Source organism: Saccopteryx bilineata, chromosome 2 (genome assembly GCF_036850765.1).
Source record: "Saccopteryx bilineata isolate mSacBil1 chromosome 2, mSacBil1_pri_phased_curated, whole genome shotgun sequence".
In the NCBI taxonomy this organism is placed as follows: Eukaryota; Metazoa; Chordata; class Mammalia; order Chiroptera; family Emballonuridae; genus Saccopteryx; species Saccopteryx bilineata.
The window spans coordinates 111,994,761-112,012,546 of NC_089491.1; the positions used below are offsets into that span (position 1 = coordinate 111,994,761).

At 39.9% G+C, this 17,786-nt stretch overlaps 1 protein-coding gene across 1 annotated transcript; it reads left to right on the forward strand.

Moving 5' to 3' along the window:
- The first annotated feature begins 1,292 nt into the window (after nucleotides 1-1,292).
- Nucleotides 1,293-5,819, forward strand: BBS10 (Bardet-Biedl syndrome 10). The gene is made up of 2 exons (XM_066257610.1): nucleotides 1,293-1,875; nucleotides 2,284-5,819. The coding sequence occupies exons 1-2, from the start codon at nucleotides 1,691-1,693 to the stop codon at nucleotides 4,262-4,264; spliced, it is 2,166 nt and encodes a 721-aa protein (XP_066113707.1). The 5' UTR covers nucleotides 1,293-1,690; the 3' UTR covers nucleotides 4,265-5,819.
- Nucleotides 5,820-17,786: the final 11,967 nt, after the last annotated feature.

The window sequence follows — 17,786 nt, forward strand, 5'->3', positions numbered from 1 at the left end:
AGAAATTAAATGATTCCAAAAGTTTCACAGAGTAAGGGTGCTAGTGACCACAAATTTGAATCCAAGTCTAACCACAATGTCCATTCTCTTTCTACTGTACACTCAAATGGATCTCAGATCACACCATTTTTAAATGTTGGGAATAAGCCTCTGCTCTAATCTATATTGAGTAATGTAACCACTTTGTGGTGGGTTAGAACCAAAGGGGGAAAAAATCCTTACTATTTAAGCATATACTCAAAATTCATATGAAAAAAGTTTTCCCCCCTCAGATCACCTAGTCATCTATACTCAGTCAACATCACATTTGTTTGGAGAAGTTATATTTCTTCGGTTTTCTTCCATCCTCCCCTCCCTTTCTTGCTCTCTCCTCAGGGTCCAATAGCTTCTGGCTAATAGTTGGTTCTTTTTAATTGGGGGAAGGGAGAGATGGGTTTATAGCTTATAGCAGAGGAATAAAGGGTAAGGAAAACAGCCTCTCACTGTTCAACCTCAGTGAAACATCTACAAAATAATTTTCTTACACATATAGACCACACACCCTTAATAGGTGTCCTGTGTTGTGCTATTATGCTGATCAACTCCTCTGCACCTTACAGAGTGCCCCTTTCTTGTAAAGATAGTGGGCCCCTAACAGTGGTGGCATGCCACAATAATTTGGTGGGTGAGCTGTAAAGATTAGACTGTTGAGTTGGGCATGCAAAAAATAAAACAAACAGCACTTTGTAAACATTTTCACCCTCCAACACACCTTAAGGGATTTTCATTTACATATCTATTACATATCTCCTTTTTTTTTTTTAAGATGAGAGAATTGGAGACAAAAAAATGGTTAATTGCTGAGGGTTACTACTAAGTAAATGGCAGCAACTCCAGGTCTTAAGCCCCTGCTCTCAATCATTTCATCTTTGAGTGTTTAATTACATAAAACAGTATGTTCTTTCTGCCTAACAGTATGGAGGGGGGAGGGTGTTTTATTTTTTTCTTGCCGCTGGATTGTATCCAGTATTAGGGCACTGTGTTTTTAAAGCATAACATTGACCACCGGTGTAGCCAAGTCTCAACATGTCACCTCTGTTCAAGTTCAAGCAAATTGTGCCTGGGATTTCACAGTGATCCGTGAGCCCAGGAAATGTGGCAAACCCCCTGCGAAGAGCACAAAGCCTGCAGCTCGTGACCGGGACTTAAGCCCTCGCCATCTACCCCGCATCTCCAAATTGCTTTCTTGAACGGGAGAGCAACTGAAGGAGAGTGGATAGAATACGCATGCGTCGGCGGCAGAGCTTCGGGCGGGAGCAGGGAGCAGGCCCAGATCTCCCCGCGCTTGCCGGTACCGCCCTCAAGCAGGCTTCCTGGGGCACGGAGGGATTCGGTGGCAGCTGAAGCCACTGGAGGGGGATGAGTTCACCCAGGGATCTGGGAAAGGGATAGCGGTTCCCGCTCCAGAGGCAACCAGAGAAATCCTGACCCCTCTGCTACCCTCGAGGGCTGTTGGACCGCTAGCCCCACCGACAGTACAGTGGTGCTTTCCTGACGAGTGAGCCGAAGGGTAGCCTCCACGCCCAACCAAGAAGCCGAGCTGCCCCATTTCCGGCCTCCTCCCAGCCGCTTCCGCTTCCGGCCGTGCCGTCACCCGTCCGCTTTGGGATGTCCTGGTAATGAACTGACGGCCACTTGCAACCGAAGGGCTATGGCCGTTGCAGCGTCTGTGAAGGCAGCGTTGCAGGTCGCGGAAGTGCTGGAAGCCATCATGAGCGGCTGCGTGGGGCCCGAGGGTCGGCAGATTCTGTGCACGAAGCCCACCGGCGAGGTGCTGCTCAGCCGGGATGGAGGTCGCCTCCTGCGGGCGCTACACTTAGAGCATCCCATAGCCAGGTACCCGCCTCCCACTCACCAGCCCCGTAAGGCGCACTGTAGACAGTCACCCCGGGCCATCTCCCTGAGCTTACTGCCCCTGAGGCTATATGCTCCTGGAAAAAACTGACCTTGTCTGAGACCAGTGTACGTTAAGGGTTAGAGCACTGCCCAAGGGAACACTGCCCTGGACATCAAGTCTTCTCAACTCCTAAGAACGTTTCTCACTCCTCTCCATGTCCCACTCAGCCCTAGAATCTTGGAATAGAACAAAGAAATGAGGAAAAGGGAAAACTAAAACTGAGGACATAGCCAAGGGGCAGTATTGTCATTTTAGGCTTATAGTTGTAAAAGCATGGTTTCAACTTGATCTAGACACAGGAAGGCAGCCCACTGAAAATCTGAGCTGCTTTCTTTCTTTTTGTACAGGATGATGGTGGCTTGTGTTTCCAGTCATCTAAGGAAAACAGGAGATGGTGCAAAGACATTTATTATCTTTCTTTGCCATTTGCTCAGAAGACTTCAGGCAGTCACAGACAAAGAAAAAGATTCTTTGATTTCCAAAAATATTCAGACCCATGCAAGGCATTGGAAAAATTGTTGTCAGTGGAAACTTATTTCCCAAGCTCTTCAAACGTTTCAGACACACATATTAGACTATGTTATGGACCAGTGCTTAAGTAGACACTTTTTGTCCATCTTTTCTTCATCCACTAAAGAGAGAACATTGTGCAGGAACTCTTTAGAGTTGCTCTTAGAATCATACTTTTGTGGAAGAGTGGGAAGAAATAATCACAATTTTATTTCACAATTGATGTGTGACTACTTTTTCAAGTGTATGGCTTGTGAAAGTGGGTTTGAAGAAGTGTTTGACTTAGTGGATGACTGTTTTGTAGAGTTGAACATTGGTGTCACTGGCCTTCCTGTTTCAGATTCCAGGATCATAGCTGGACTTGTGCTTCACAGAGACTTTTCTGTGTTCTGTCCAGCAGATGGTGACATAAGAACAGTGCTGGTAACGGAAACCATTCAGCCTGTCTTTTCAACTGCTGGGTCAGAGTTTATTCTAAATTCAGAGGCACAGTTTCAGACATCTCAATTTTGGATTATGGAAAGGACAAAAGCAGTAATGAAATATTTACAGCATCAGAATGTAAAATTGCTCCTCTCTAGTGTGAAACAACCAGGCTTAGTTCTTTATTATGCAGAATTGAATGGCATATCCGTGGTGGAATGTTTATCATCTGAAGAAATTTCTCTTGTTCAGAGAATCACTGGTCTCTCTCCCATTTTACTGCCACAAGCCTCTTCACAGTATGAAGTCTCAAACACTGCTTTGGTGACATTTTGTAAGCCCCTTATCCTTAGATCCAAAAGGTATGTTCATCTTGGCTTGATTAGCACATGTCTGTTTGTACCACACTGCATAGTTCTTTGTGGGCCAGTGCAAGGTCTTGTTGAACAACATGAGGACGCTTTACACGGAGCATTTAAAATGCTCCGGCAGTTATTTAAAGACCTTGATTTAAATTATGTGGCACAAGTCAGTGACCAAAATTCTACATCAAGTCCTCTTATTTCTAAGAATAGAGAACATAATCAATCACCAGAAATTGTTCATGGCTCAGTACAAAGGCTGTATCAGGGCACAGTTGTAAAGAACAGAGATGAACTGGCAAAAACTCCAACAGATTTAAAAGTATATTCAAATTTGGTCGTTCCAAGTGTAGAACTAGAAACAAACATTACACGTTTGACACCAAAAGTGACACCAACAGATACATACCAGACAGATGAAACACTGAGATGTTCATCTGCAGACAAACCCAGGATAATTGATGACCATGATTCATCTACTGAGAGTGGTCCTACTGCTGGTTCAACAACAGAAAATACTAGAATAGAAATTTCTTATGAAAATTCATTGATCACAAAAATTGCTGGAAAGGGTAATATGTTACCAGTGAGACTGAAGTCACCAGAGATGGGTACGTCCCAGTGTTACTGTTTCTCTTCTATATCAGCAGGTTGTGTTTTGCCAGTAGGTGGTAATTTTGAGATCTTGTTACATTACTATCTTATCAGCTATGCCAAAAAATGCCAACAATCAGGAGCAACTATGGTTAGTGTGATAATCGCTAATGCACTTTTAGCCATTCCCAAAATCCTGTATAAGTCTAACAAAGGAAATCACAGCTTTCTGCAAATATATAGACGCTCTCTCCATGCACTGCAAACTGATCAACCCATGGTAAGCACCCAGACAGGTTTAGAATCAGTATCTGGTAAATACCAGTTACTAACCTCAGTTCTTCAGTGTTTGACAAAAATTTTAACCATTGATTTGGTAATTGGTATTAAGAGACAGCCTCAGGAAAATTATAATCAAGATTCAGAAGAGGAACTATGAAATTGGAAGTTTTTTGTTGTTTTTTTGTGACAGACAGAGAGAGGGTCAGATAGGGACAGACAGGAAGAGAGATAAACATCAATTCTTTGTGTGGCACCTTAGTTGTTCATTGATTGCTTCTCATAGGTGCCTTGACTGGGGGGCTCTAGCCGAGCCAGTGACTTCTTGCTCAAGCCAGCGACCTTGAGCTCAAGCCAGTCACAATGGGCTTCAACCCAGCGACCTTTGTGTTCAAGCCAGCGAGCATGCCATCGGGTCATGTGTATGATCCTAAGCTCAAGCCAGCGATCCTGTGCTCATGCTGGTGAGCCTGCACTCAAGCCAGTGACCTCAGGGCTTCAAACCTGGGCCCTCTGCATCCCATCCAACACTTTACTCACTGCGCCACCGTCTGGTCAGGCTGGAAGTTCTTTATTAAATAGTTATACTTCAACTCAAGCCATAAAGTAATATGACCATTGATCTTTGAGTCAATTCAGTCTAGGTAGGAAAACAGCGTAATTTAAAAAGTCTTTGAAAGTACACTGAGAGGCCAGCAGACATTCAGACACAAATATTAGGCTATTAGGGAACGATTATGAGGAGACAGCTTCCTGGATGAGGGAAGCGGAGATCTGACTGTTCTTCCCTCTATTGTTTCTGTGTTTCAGCTCTGTGTTAGTCTTGGTGTTTGGGGGAGGAGGTTCCTATAGAACTCCTTTTGAATTTTCTGTATGTATGTAGTTTATGAGAAAACACTCTTCATTTCTACTCCCCCACCTTTCTGTATTTAGTTCATAGAATCAATCTCAGATTTGGATGGTCTTCAAATTTCATTCTCTTTTAATTGGTTATAATATAGAATATATTGGTTGCTTTGTTTAAAATAATTTATTCTTTCTACTCATAATTTCTAAAGCAATGAGTACAAAGTCTCTATTCTCTTTCAAAAATAATGTAAATTAAATTGGTTTTTAACTTGTTTATTTTCATGTCATGTGGAAAGCCCAAAAAGAGTCTCACCATCCATATGCCATTGAATATGTGCTACCAAAAATATGACTTTGTGTGTTGTGAACTTATTTTCATTTCTGTAGTTAAAAGTTAATTCCAGAAAGGATGTGAATGTATAATTTTCTGCTGGCCCCCAAGAGCTTGTAAAAATAATTAAATGTATTTGCTGGAGAGGGGTCTTATATTTGGTGCATAGCCAGAATTCAGTAATAATAAATAATCTAAGGACTGTCTATTTCTGGTGTGAATTTTAAATGTTTTTATTTTATTGTAAAAGTTTATAAATGTAAGTAATGCTGTGCACATGCCCACGGAGAAGACGGTGTCTTCTACGTTTAATCGTTCTCTGTGGCACTCAGAAAGGTGCTGTGTTTATACCAAGTCTTCAGAAGTGCTTGTTGAATAAGCCTGCTATTTTTAATCTGTTCTCCCAAGTACATGTTTCCAGTTCACTAATTAAAAAAATAATTGGTGAGTGCTGACAACGTGCCAGATGCAGAATATACCCTGGCAGATAAAGAGCCATGATTCCTGCGTCATGCACTTTCCTCGGACATTCTTGGGTAGACAGTGACACTCCTCGGGTTGGGGTTAAATGTAGGAAAACTCATTTTTAAAAATGTAATTATAGTTAAACTTGAAAACATGATGACTAATAAGGTATTTAAAAACTTTGACATCCTAAATGCAATATCTCATGGTCTTTTGCATTAAAGATCATTTTATTTTGTAAGGTTTATGCCATCCATCTGATAACACTTTTTTTTCTTTTAATCAAAAAACATCCTTTAAAAACTGTAATAAGACGTGCCTTCATGGGTTATCTTCCTCATTTATAGGCTAACACTGGGGAGTCTTCATCTCTGGGTTAGATAGAGGAGCACTTTTTAAAATGTAATCACATTGTACCTAAACCTTCTTCCACAAAGGATTTGAGGTGACCTGCAACAAGAACAGACAAAATTACAGTAAAGTCTGAGTAAGAATTAAAAAGCTAAGACCAAAGAAAATGTAAAGATGATTATAAGTCAAGACCATGTTCCTTTTTCCTATTGCTGCATAGTGAATAACCTCAACTTAACTATATTTGAATCACTATTAATACTTCTCTTGGTTCTCGGAGTTGCCTCGAGTTAGCTGGACAACTTCCCCTGTATTCTGATTGAGGCAGTCACAAAGCTCAGTTGAAGTTCAAGGGGAGGGAACACAGGCCCCACCACTCAATGGGAGAAGAGTCAATGTCACATGGTAAGAAGGTCATATGGGATGAGATATATTGAGGCAGCTATCTTTGGTAAATACAACCTGCTATACCATGGGAGGGAAAAGAGGACAAATATATGCTTTAACTTCTTTTTTTTTTTTTAACTAAGAGGAGGGGAGATAGATTCCTGCATGTACCCGACAGGAATCCACCCAGCAACACCCCTCTGGGGCTGATGCTCAAATCAGCGGAGCTATCCTCAGCACCTGGGCTGACGCTTGAACCAGTTGAGCCACTGGCTGCGGGAGAGGAAGAGACAGAAAAGGGGGAGAAGGAAGGGAAGAGAAGCAGATGGTCGCTTCTCATGTGTGCCCTGACCAGGGATTGAACCTGGGACATATATAGGCCAGGCCAACACTCTACCACTAAGCCAACCAACCAGAAAATGCATTAACTTCTTAGCTGAGTTTTTATTATTTTCTAAAGTTACATCTCAGTCCACCTCCCATAAACACATATTCTTCAATAACCTTTATGAATCTCCTGTGGTTTTTTTTTTCCATTGGATCAACACAAGCCATTTTTATTCCCAAAACAGGCATTAAATACTTGAACACCCTGAGCTGCTTTAGCTAGAAGAGCTGTGGAATCATGTTCTACTGAAAGTGTCACAGCATCCACACTTCAGAGTAAAAGGGGGGGGGGATACAATTTAAGCCTGAACTTTTATCAGAAATTACTCATCCCCTCCCAAAAGGAATAGAATATGTCTTTCCCATCATCACATCACAGCAAAGAACACAAAAACTACAGCTCAGAAGCCAAATATACAGAGTTTACAAAAGTAGGTTTTCTTGTATTATTAATTATTGCATTATTTTACATATGAACAACTGTAAACCTACTTTTCCCAACTAGATATATATGGGGTGTGTGTATACACACACACACACACACACACACACACGCACATTAATTTATTCACTGCAGTTTTGTGATAGCAAGAGATCAGTAACACCGTAAACTCTTGATGGATACACAAAATAAAATGGGGAGGGACAATGACCTGCGGGGGAGGGCAGAACATGAATAGAGAAGAGGTGGGAAGGCAAATTCTCAGTGTATACATTATGTCTTTTTTTGGGTTTTTTTGTATTTTTCTGAAGCTGGAAACGGGGAGAGACAGACAGACTCCTGCATGCGCCAGACCGGGATCCACCCGGCACGCCCACCAGGAGGCGATGCTCTGCCCCTCCAGGGCTTCGCTCTGTTGCGACCAGAACCACTCTAGCGCCTGGGGCAGAGGCCAAGGAGCCATCCCCAGCGCCCGGGCCATCTTTGCTCCAATGGAGCCTCGCTGCGGGTGGGGAAGAGAGAGACAGAGAGGAAGGAGAGGGGGAGGGGTGGAGAAGCAGATGGGCGCTTCTCCTATGTGCCCTGGCCGGGAATCGAACCCGGGACTTCTGCACGCCAGGCCGACGCTCTACCACTAAGCCAACCGGCCAGGGCCTGTCTTTTTTGTTTTTAAACCCTGTGAATATTATCCAAAAGTGAAATAAAATTTAAAAAACAGACTTAGAGCAAGCACAGAGAAAATACTCCCTGAATAGGAATAAAGTAATAGGGATTCTGATGTAAGAAAATGCAAGGAAGTATGGAAGAAAAACTACACAAGAGACAGCGACAAATCGATAGAAGTTTGACAGAAGAAAGGGTGTATAACCAAAAGAGGGAATCTTCACTTAGCATGCTGCTGGGGGTTTTCTCACCAGTTCTGGAAACATTCCTTTCTAGCAGGCTGCTGTGAGCCAATGAGGAGGGCCAGCAAGCAGTGTGCCACTCCTCAGGGAAGCCACAGTCCTGGCTCTGCCCCTTTTACAGAGAGTCACCTTCAGATTTTGTCAGCACATAATGGATTTGTCTCAGAGGCAGACCCAAACCAAGCATGAGTGTATTCAATTTATTTACAATGAGCTGTCCCTGGAACTAGAGCATTCCAAATTTATCTGACCAATCTTTTCATGGATGAACTTACATGGATGCTCAAGTAATAACTAAGTGGTTGCTCAGGAAGCCTGGAATCAGAAGAGAAATCAAATTTACTTCATGATCCTCTCTTCGTTTGTCCATGTGCTCAGTCCTGACCCTCTTCTCCACCTGTACTTGCTTCCACAAGGATGCCATCTAGTTCTGTGATTTGGGCATCACTACATGCTGATAATTCCAAGTTGTTTATTTCCAGCCACCCTTTCCTCTGATCTCCCAACCCGTTTATCCAGCTGCCAGTGCATTCTCTCTTGGATGCTTACCGTCGACGTGTCCAGAAAAGAGTTGCCATTTCCTATCTCCTAACCTAGTCCTCGTTCTGGTCGTCACAGTGAGTGGCATTGCCAGTTTTCCACTTGCTCAGGACAAAAACCTAAGAGACACCTTCACTCCTCTTTTTCCTTCACACCTCACAGCCAGCCTCAGCAAATCCTGCTGGTTCCACACAGATTTCAAGTCCAGCCCTGCTCAGCTTTGCCTCCAGTCCCAGTCATGGCAGATCTCACAGCAGCCTCCCAATGGTCTTTGCTGCTCTTACTTTGTAGTTCTCTAAAGTGATTTCTTCCCATCGTTCATTTAAAAAATTTGAACCCACAAAATGTTGAAAAAAAGTACAGTGAACACCTGCACACCCTTCATCTAGATCAGTGGTAGTCAACCTGATCCCTACCGCCCACTAGTGGGTGTTCCAGTTTTCATGATGGGCAATAGTGGAGCAACCAAAGTATAAATAAACAGATAGATTTAACTATAGTAAGTTTTATAAAGATTTATTCCGCCAAACAGTGAAAATTTGACATAAAGTACTTGGTAAGTAATTATTATTATATGCTTTAACTTGTTGTAACTCTGCTTTATAAATTTTATAAAGTAAAGTTACTTCCCTACTTTATAAATCACCATTACTGTGGAACAGGTGGGTGGACTACTAACAGAGATACAAAAGTGGGCAGTAGGTATAAAAGGGTTGACTACCTCAGGTCTAGATACAGCAACTACCGTTTTGCCCCCCTTGTGCATGTACACACACATGGAACACACATTTTACTGAACCATTTGAAGGTAAGTTGTAGACATACAGTGATACCTCAGTTTTTGTCGATAATTCGTCTGAAAACTTCATGAAATCCGAAACCGATGAAAACTGAGCAATTATTTCCATATGAATCAATGTAAATCCAATTAATTTGTTCTAGTCACTCCAAAATACATACCAAAAACATTTTATAGAGAATAAGTGTAGTGTTTAATACTAAAAACAGTAAGAAATTAATGTAAAATGAATATAAAAGACTAATGTAAAGAATAAATGAACATTTAACATGGCAGTTACCTTTCTGAACACTCTTCTTGGTGTATGGGAGACATTGAGGTGGTGAGAGAAAGCTGCAGATATTATTGTTTGGAAGGGGAATCCCCCTCTGTAAGGACCTTAGATATCAAGGCACTATCTGGGGTCACTTCCTTTCTTGGTCTTTTGGCACTAGAACTAGCTTCAAAGTCAGTGGACCCATGTCACACAAGAAAGCTGTACAAAGAGGTCTGTTTCTGCCACTTCTTTAGATTTGCCTAAAATGGAGAAGACATTATCATTAAACAAGTTGCAGACACAGCCTGCAACAGCTTTGTCTGGGTGATTTTTCTCCACAAACCCCTGTACTTTACTCCACATGGAGAAGATGTCCTTAATCTGTGAAGAAGGCGCATTCCCCCTGTCTCTTCCTCCTCATCTGAAGCAACTTCTTCATCTGCCGTCTGCTGCACTTCTAGGTGAAGGTCTTGCAGCTCCTCAGTGGGGAGTTCTTCACTCTGGTCATCCACCAGCTCTTCCACGTCCTCACCACTCACCTCCAAACCCATGGACTTCCCCAGATCAACAACTGACAGCACCACATGTGTAGGGTCATCAGGGGAAGGCTCAACCCCTTAAAATCTCTCTCGTGCACACATCCTGGCTATAATTTCTTCCAGGCAGAGTTCATCGTCCTAGATGTCACTCCCTGCCAATCCTTATCTATGAGGCTAATGCAGTTCAGAATATTGAAATGTTTTTTTCCAGAACTCTCTTTTTTTTTTTTTAATAAATTTTTATTAATGGTAATGGGATGACATTAATAAATCAGGGTACATATATTCAAAGAAAACATGTCTAGGTTATTTTGTCATCAAATTATTTTGCAAACCCCTTGCCCAAAGTCAGATTGTCCTCCGTCACCCTCTATCTAGTTCTCTGTGCCCCTCCCCCTCCCCCTAACTCTCTCCCTCCCTCCCTCCCATGTCCTCCCTCCCCCCCCCCACCCTTGGTAACCACCACACTCTTGTCCATGTCTCTTAGTCTCATTTTTATATTCCACCAATGTATGGAATCATGTAGTTCTTGTTTTTTTCTGATTTACTTATTTCACTCCTTATAATGTTATCAAGATCCCACCATTTTGCTGTAAATGATCTGATGTCATCATTTCTTATGGCTGAGTAGTATTCCATAGTGTATATGTGCCACATCTTCTTTATCCAGTCTTCTATTGAAGGGCTTTTTGGTTGTTTCCATGTCTTGGCCACTGTGAACAGTGCTGCAATGAACATGGGGCTACATGTGTCTTCACGTATCAATGTTTCTGAGGTTTTGGGGTATATACCCAGTAGAGGAATTGCTGGGTCATAAGGTAGTTCTATTTGCAGTTTTTTGAGGAACCACCATACTTTCCTCCATAATGGTTGTACTACTTTACAGTCCCACCAACAGTGAATGAGGGTTCCTTTTTCTCCACAGCCTCTCCAACATTAGCTATTACCCGTCTTGTTGATAATAGCTAATCTAACAGGAGTGAGGTGGTATCTCATTGTAGTTTTGATTTGCATTTCTCTAATAACTAATGAAGCTGAGCATCTTTCCATATATCTGTTGGCCATTTGTATCTCTTCCTGGGAGAAGTGTTTGTTCATGTCCTCTTCCCATTTTTTTATTGGATTGTTTGTTTGTTTGTTGTTGAGTTTTATGAGTTCTTTGTAAATTTTGGATATTAGGCCCTTATCTGAGCTGTCGTTTGAAAATATCAGTTCCCATATAGTTGGCTGTCTGTTTATTTTGATATCAGTTTCTCTTGCTGAGCAAAAACTTTTAATTCTGATGTAGTCCCATTCATTTATCTTTGCCTTCATTTCTCTTGCCATTGGAGTCAAGTTCATAAAATGTTCTTTAAAACCCAGGTCCATGATTTTAGTACCTATGTTTTCTTCTATGTACTTTATTGTTTCAGGTCTTATATTTAGGTCTTTGATCCATTTTGAATTAATTTTAGTACACGGGGACAGGCTGTAGTCGAGTTTCATTCTTTTGCATGTGGCTTTCCAGTTTTCCCAACACCATTTGTTGAAGAGGCTTTCTTTTCTCCATTGTGTGTTGTTGGCCCCTTTATCAAAGATTATTTGACCATATATATGTGGTTTTATTTCTGGGCTTTCTATTCTGTTCCATTGGTCTGAGTGTCTATTTTTTTGCCAATACCATGCTGTTTTGATTATCGTGGCCCTATAATATAGTTTAAAGTCAGGTATTGTAATGCCCCCAGCTTCATTCTTTTTCCTTAGGATTGTTTTGGCTATTCGGGGTTTTTTATAGTTTCATATAAATCTGATGATTTTTTGTTCCATTTCTTTAAAAAATCTCATAGGGATTTTGATGGGAATTGCATTAAATTTGTATATTGCTTTGGGTAATATGGCCATTTTGATTATATTTATTCTTCCTATCCAAGAACAAGGAATATTTTTCCATCTCATTGTATCTTTTTCGATTTCCCTTAACAATGCTTTGTAATTTTCATTATATAGGTCCTTTACGTTCTTTGTTGTGTTTATTCCTAGGTATTTTATTTTTTTTGTTGCAATCGTGAAGGGGATTATTTTTTTGAGTTCGTTTTCTAATATTTCATTGTTGGCATATAGAAAGGCTATGGACTTTTGTATGTTAATTTTGTATCCTGCGACCTTACTGTATTGGTTTATTGTTTCTAATAATCTTTTTGTGGAGTCCTTCGGGTTTTTGATGTATAGGATCATATCATCAGCAAAAAGTGATAGCTTTACTTCTTCTTTTCCGATATGGATGCCTTTTATTTCTTTGTCTTGTCTGATTGCTCTGGCCAGAACTTCTAGCACCACGTTGAATAAGAGTGGAGAGAGTGGACAACCCTGTCTTGTTCCTGATTTAAGGTAGAAAGTCCTCAGTTTTATGCCGTTTAATAGGATATTGGCTGATGGTTTATCATATATGGCCTTTATCATGTTGAGATATTTTCCTTCTATACCCATTTTGTTGAGAGTCTTAAACATAAAATTGTGTTGTATTTTATCAAAAGCCTTTTCTGCATCTATTGATAAGATCATGTGGTTTTTGTTCTTTGTTTTGTTGATATGGTGTACTACGTTAACCGTTTTGCGTATGTTGAACCATCCTTGAGATTCTGGGATGAATCCCACTTGATCATGATGTATTATTTTTTTAATATGTTGTTGTATTCGGTTTGCCAGTATTTTGTTTAGTATTTTGGCATCTGTATTCATTAGAGATATTGGTCTGTAGTTTTCTTTCTTTGTGCCATCCTTGCCAGGTTTTGGTATGAGGGTTATGTTGGCCTCATAAAATGTGTTTGGAAGTATTGCTTCTTCTTCAATTTTTTGGAAGACTTTGAGTAGAATAGGAACCAAGTCTTCTTTGAATGTTTGATAGAATTCACTAGTATAACCGTCTGGGCCTGGACTTTTATTTTTGGGGAGATTTTTAATAGTTTTTTCTATTTCCTCCCTGCTGATTGGTCTGTTTAGGCTTTCTGCTTCTTCATGACTCAGTCTAGGAAGGTTGTATTGTTCTAGGAATTTATCCATTTCTTCTAGATTGTTGTATTTGGTGGCATATAATTTTTCATAGTATTCTACAATAATTCTTTGTATATCTATGATGTCTGTGGTGATCTCTCCTCTTTTATTTTGGATTTTATTTATTTGAGTCCTGTGTCTTTTTTCCTTGGTAAGTCTTGCCAAGGGTTTGTCAATTTTGTTGATCTTTTCAAAGAACCAGCTCCTTGTTTTATTGATTTTTTTCTATAGTTTTTCTGTTCTCTATTTCATTTATTTCTGCTCTGATTTTTATTATCTCCTTTCTTCGGCTGGTTTTGGGTTGTCTTTGTTCTTCTTTTTCTAGTTCCTTAAGGTGTGAAGTTAAGTGGTTTACTTCGGCTCTCTCTTGTTTGTTCATATAGGCCTGAAGTGATATGAACTCTCCTCTTATTACTGCTTTTGCTGCATCCCAGAAATTCTGATATGTCGTATTTTCATTTTCATTTGTCTGTATATATCTTTTGATCTCTGCACTTATTTCTTCTTTGACCCATTCATTTTTTAGAAGTATGTTGTTTAGTTTCCACATTTTTGTGGGTTTTTCCCCCTCTTTTTTGCAGCTGAATTCTAGTTTCAAGGCTTTATGATCAGAAAATATGCTTGGTACAATTTCAATTTTTCTAAATTTGCTGATATTGTCTTTGTGGCCCAACATATGGTCAATTCTTGAGAATGTTCCATGTACACTAGAGAAAAATGTATACTCTGTCGCTTTGGGATGAAGTGTCCTGTAGATGTCTATCATATCCAGGTGTTCTAGTATTTCGTTTAAGGCCACTATATCTTTATTGATTCTCTGTTTGGATGACCGATCTAGAGCCGTCAGCGGTGTATTGAGGTCTCCAAGTATGATTGTATTTTTGTTAGTTTTTGTTTTAAGGTCAATAAGTAGCTGTCTTATATATTTTGGTGCTCCTTGGTTTGGTGCATATATATTAAGGATTGTTATGTCTTCTTGATTCAACTTCCCCTTAATCATTATGAAATGACCATTTTTGTCTCTGAGTACTTTTTCTGTCTTGTAGTCAGCATTATTAGATATGAGTATTGCTACACCTGCTTTTTTTTGGGTGTTGTTTGCTTGGAGTATTGTTTTCCAGCCTTTCACTTTGAATTTGTTTTTATCCTTGTTGCTTAGATGTGTTTCTTGTAGGCAGCATATAGTTGGATTTTCTTTTTTAATCCATTCTGCTACTCTGTGCCTTTTATTGGTAAGTTTAATCCATTTACATTTAGTGTAATTATTGACACTTGTGGGTTCCCTACTGCCATTTTATAAATTGCTTTCTGTTAGTTTTGTATCTAGTTTGATTCTTCTCTTTTGTTTTTCTATCATTTGTTTTTGTTTGTTTGTGTTCCATACTTCTTTCCTCTGTTGCTACCTTTTTTAAGTCAAGTGTTTTTGTGGTGGTTTTTTCAAGGGTGGTTACCATTAAGTAATGAAAAGGGTACCTACCATATTCATTGTAGTACCCTATGTTATAAGTATTTCTGCACTTCATCATCCTTTGCTACTGTTAATCTCCATCCTCTCCCCCCTTTTTTTCCTTTGTTGTCACAGTTTAAGTTTGGTTTTATTGTGTTCTTGGTGGAGCTGTTACTTGTGGTGTTGTTTTCTTTTGTTCTTTGAATCTGGTTGGAAAACCCCCTTTAGTATTTCCTGGAGTGGGGGCTTTCTGTTGATAAATTCTCTCATCTTTTCTGTATTTGTGAATGTTTTTATATCTCCTTCATACTTGAAGGATAGCTTTGATGGGTATAGTATTCTTGGCTGAAAGTTCCTCTCTTTCAGGGCTTTAAATATTGGGGTCCACTCTCTTCTAGCTTGTAGAGTTTCTGCTGAGAAATCTGATGATAATCTAATAGGCCTTCCTTTATATGTTGTACTCTTCTTTTCCCTGGCTGCCTTGAGAATTTTTTCTTTGTCATTGGTTTGTGTCATCTTTATTATGATGTGCCTTGGAGTGGGTTTGTTGGGGTTAAGAAAACTCGGTGTTCTGTTTGCTTCTTGAATTTGAGGCTTTAGTTCCTTGCACAGGCTTGGGAAGTTCTCGTCTATTATTTGTTTGAGTATATTCTCCATTCCATTTTCTGTCTCTTCTCCCTCTGATATACCTATTATTCTTATGTTATTCTTTCTGATGGAGTCAGACAATTCCTGTAGGGCTTTCTCGTTTTTTATTATTTTTGAGTCTCTTTCTTCTTCTCTCTGTTGTGCCTCAAGTTGTTTGTCTTCTATTTCACTAATCCTATCTTCAATCTGGGCTGTTCTGTTAGCTAAGCTTGTTACCTCGTTTTTCAGCTCATGAATTGAGTTTTTCATTTCTGTTTGATTTGTTTTTATAGTTTCAATTTCCTTGGTAATATATTCTTTGTGTTCATTGAGTTGTTTTCTGATCTCCCTATATTGCCTTTCTGTGTTTTCTTGTATATCTCTGAGTATTTTTAAGATTTCTATTTTAAATTCTCTGTCATTTAGCTCTAAGGCTTCCAATATGTTAAGTCTTTTCTCCATAGATTTTTCCACATCTATTTGTGTTACCTCTCTTTCTTTTGTATCCATAATATTCAATTTCCTCTTTCTTATTGGCATCTGAGGGTGGTCTTATTGATAGCACTAATTAGAATTAATAAAGGGTAAAAAGTAAAAAAAAAAAAAAAAAAAAAAAAGGTAAAACACCCCACAAAAAAAAACAGTAATAATTTATTATTTCCCCCTTTTTTTCTCTCTTCTCTTTCCCTCCTCTCCTCTCCTCAGGGAAATATCGTGCCTATAATGGAGGGCCTGATTTGGGGTGAAGAGTTCAAGGGGCAAAAAAAAAGGGAGTAGGGACCTACTAAATGCAAAAAAAAAAAAAAAAAGGAAGAAAATCTTAGACAAGCATAAGATGATTTGCTTGTAAGTGATGGTCGACTAAGAGATATAATGAGAGGGATAAGAGGGAACCAGAAAAAAGGACCAAAAAAGAATAATAAAGAAGAAAAAATAAAAATAATAAGTAAAAATCTGTTGTATTAAGTGGAGTGAAGACTAAATACAATGGAGACCTTGGGTTGGGAGGACCCAAAATGCCACAAAAATAAACAAACAAGAAAAAATAAATAAAAACAAAAGCAAAAAAGAGAAATAGAGCCAAAAAAAAGCCTTGAGTCCCAAATTAACTAATTTGTTCGTGATTGAGGATTATATGGGAGGAAAGTAAAATGAGAAAAGAAAAAACGAATAGAAAGGAAAAAATAAGAAAAAGAGAAAAACGAAGGAAGAAATAAAATAGGAAGAGTAAAAAACAAAATAAAGCAAGACAAAAAAAACAAAAAACAAAAAACAAAAGAGGAGAGAGTGAAAGTTAAGTGTTTTGGAGTATAACCTTAAAGGAGGGTGAGGATGAAGAAGAAAAATAAAATGCAACACTCATGGGTAGTGTAGTTCAAGAAAGGGGAAGCATAAGATGGGCAGAGAATAGAAGGACCGAGGTGGAGGAAATAAAGGCAAAAAGATAGAAGAAACAAACAACAACAACAAAAAAAAAATTAGTGGATCAAGTTGTAAAGTCTGTGGGTTTTTCTTGATTTTGAGAGGTTAACTTCTTCCTTTTTCTTTTCTCTCCCTCTTCCTGGTCGGTGACTCTGTACCCCAGGCTCTGCCCCTGTGTCACTCTTAGGTAGGGATTTGCAGTTGATGGGATTCTATGGCAATGTCATATAATTGGCTTTAGTCTTGCTGGAAGTAAAGGCTTGTTGGCGTTTGCAGGGTCCAACGATGAGAGAGTTTGCTTTCCTGGATTCTCTCTCCTAGTCCCCCCTTTCTGAATTAGCAGCCTGGTGATCCAGCTATAAGGCTGCAACTGCTTCTGCCTGCGGAGTAAGAGGCTCAAAGAGCTGGGAAATCCCCACTCTATCCCCACTCAGTGCAAGGCTTTGGGAAAGGCTCTGACAGTCAGGGCCTCCAGTGTAATCAGGCGGGGGTGGGAGTCAATTGTTGTCAAGGTGACTGTTCAGCGCCTATCATTTAGTTGGACCTCTCAACCCAGGCTTTCCACACTTTGTAGCCTGTTTTTGCAGGGAAGAAGAGGCACTAGTCTCTGCTTACGACTAGTGTAGTATAGACCTTATTATCTGCCAAGTCCTTCTTGTTAGCGTTTATCTCTGAATATGGAGGCTCTATCAATCAGAAGTTGCCCCGCCCCTTTAGCGAGAGGCACTAAAAAATATCACGCCTCTTGTCTTGGATCGCTGAACTGAGAGAGATCTTATCAATTAGAACCGAGGGTGCGCAGATTTTATGGGGTAAGCTAATTTCAGTGATTGGGTCGCAGCTGTGCTTCCGAAGGTATTTTAGGCTGCCTGCACGCGCCCCTCCCCCAACGCTTGATTGTTAGC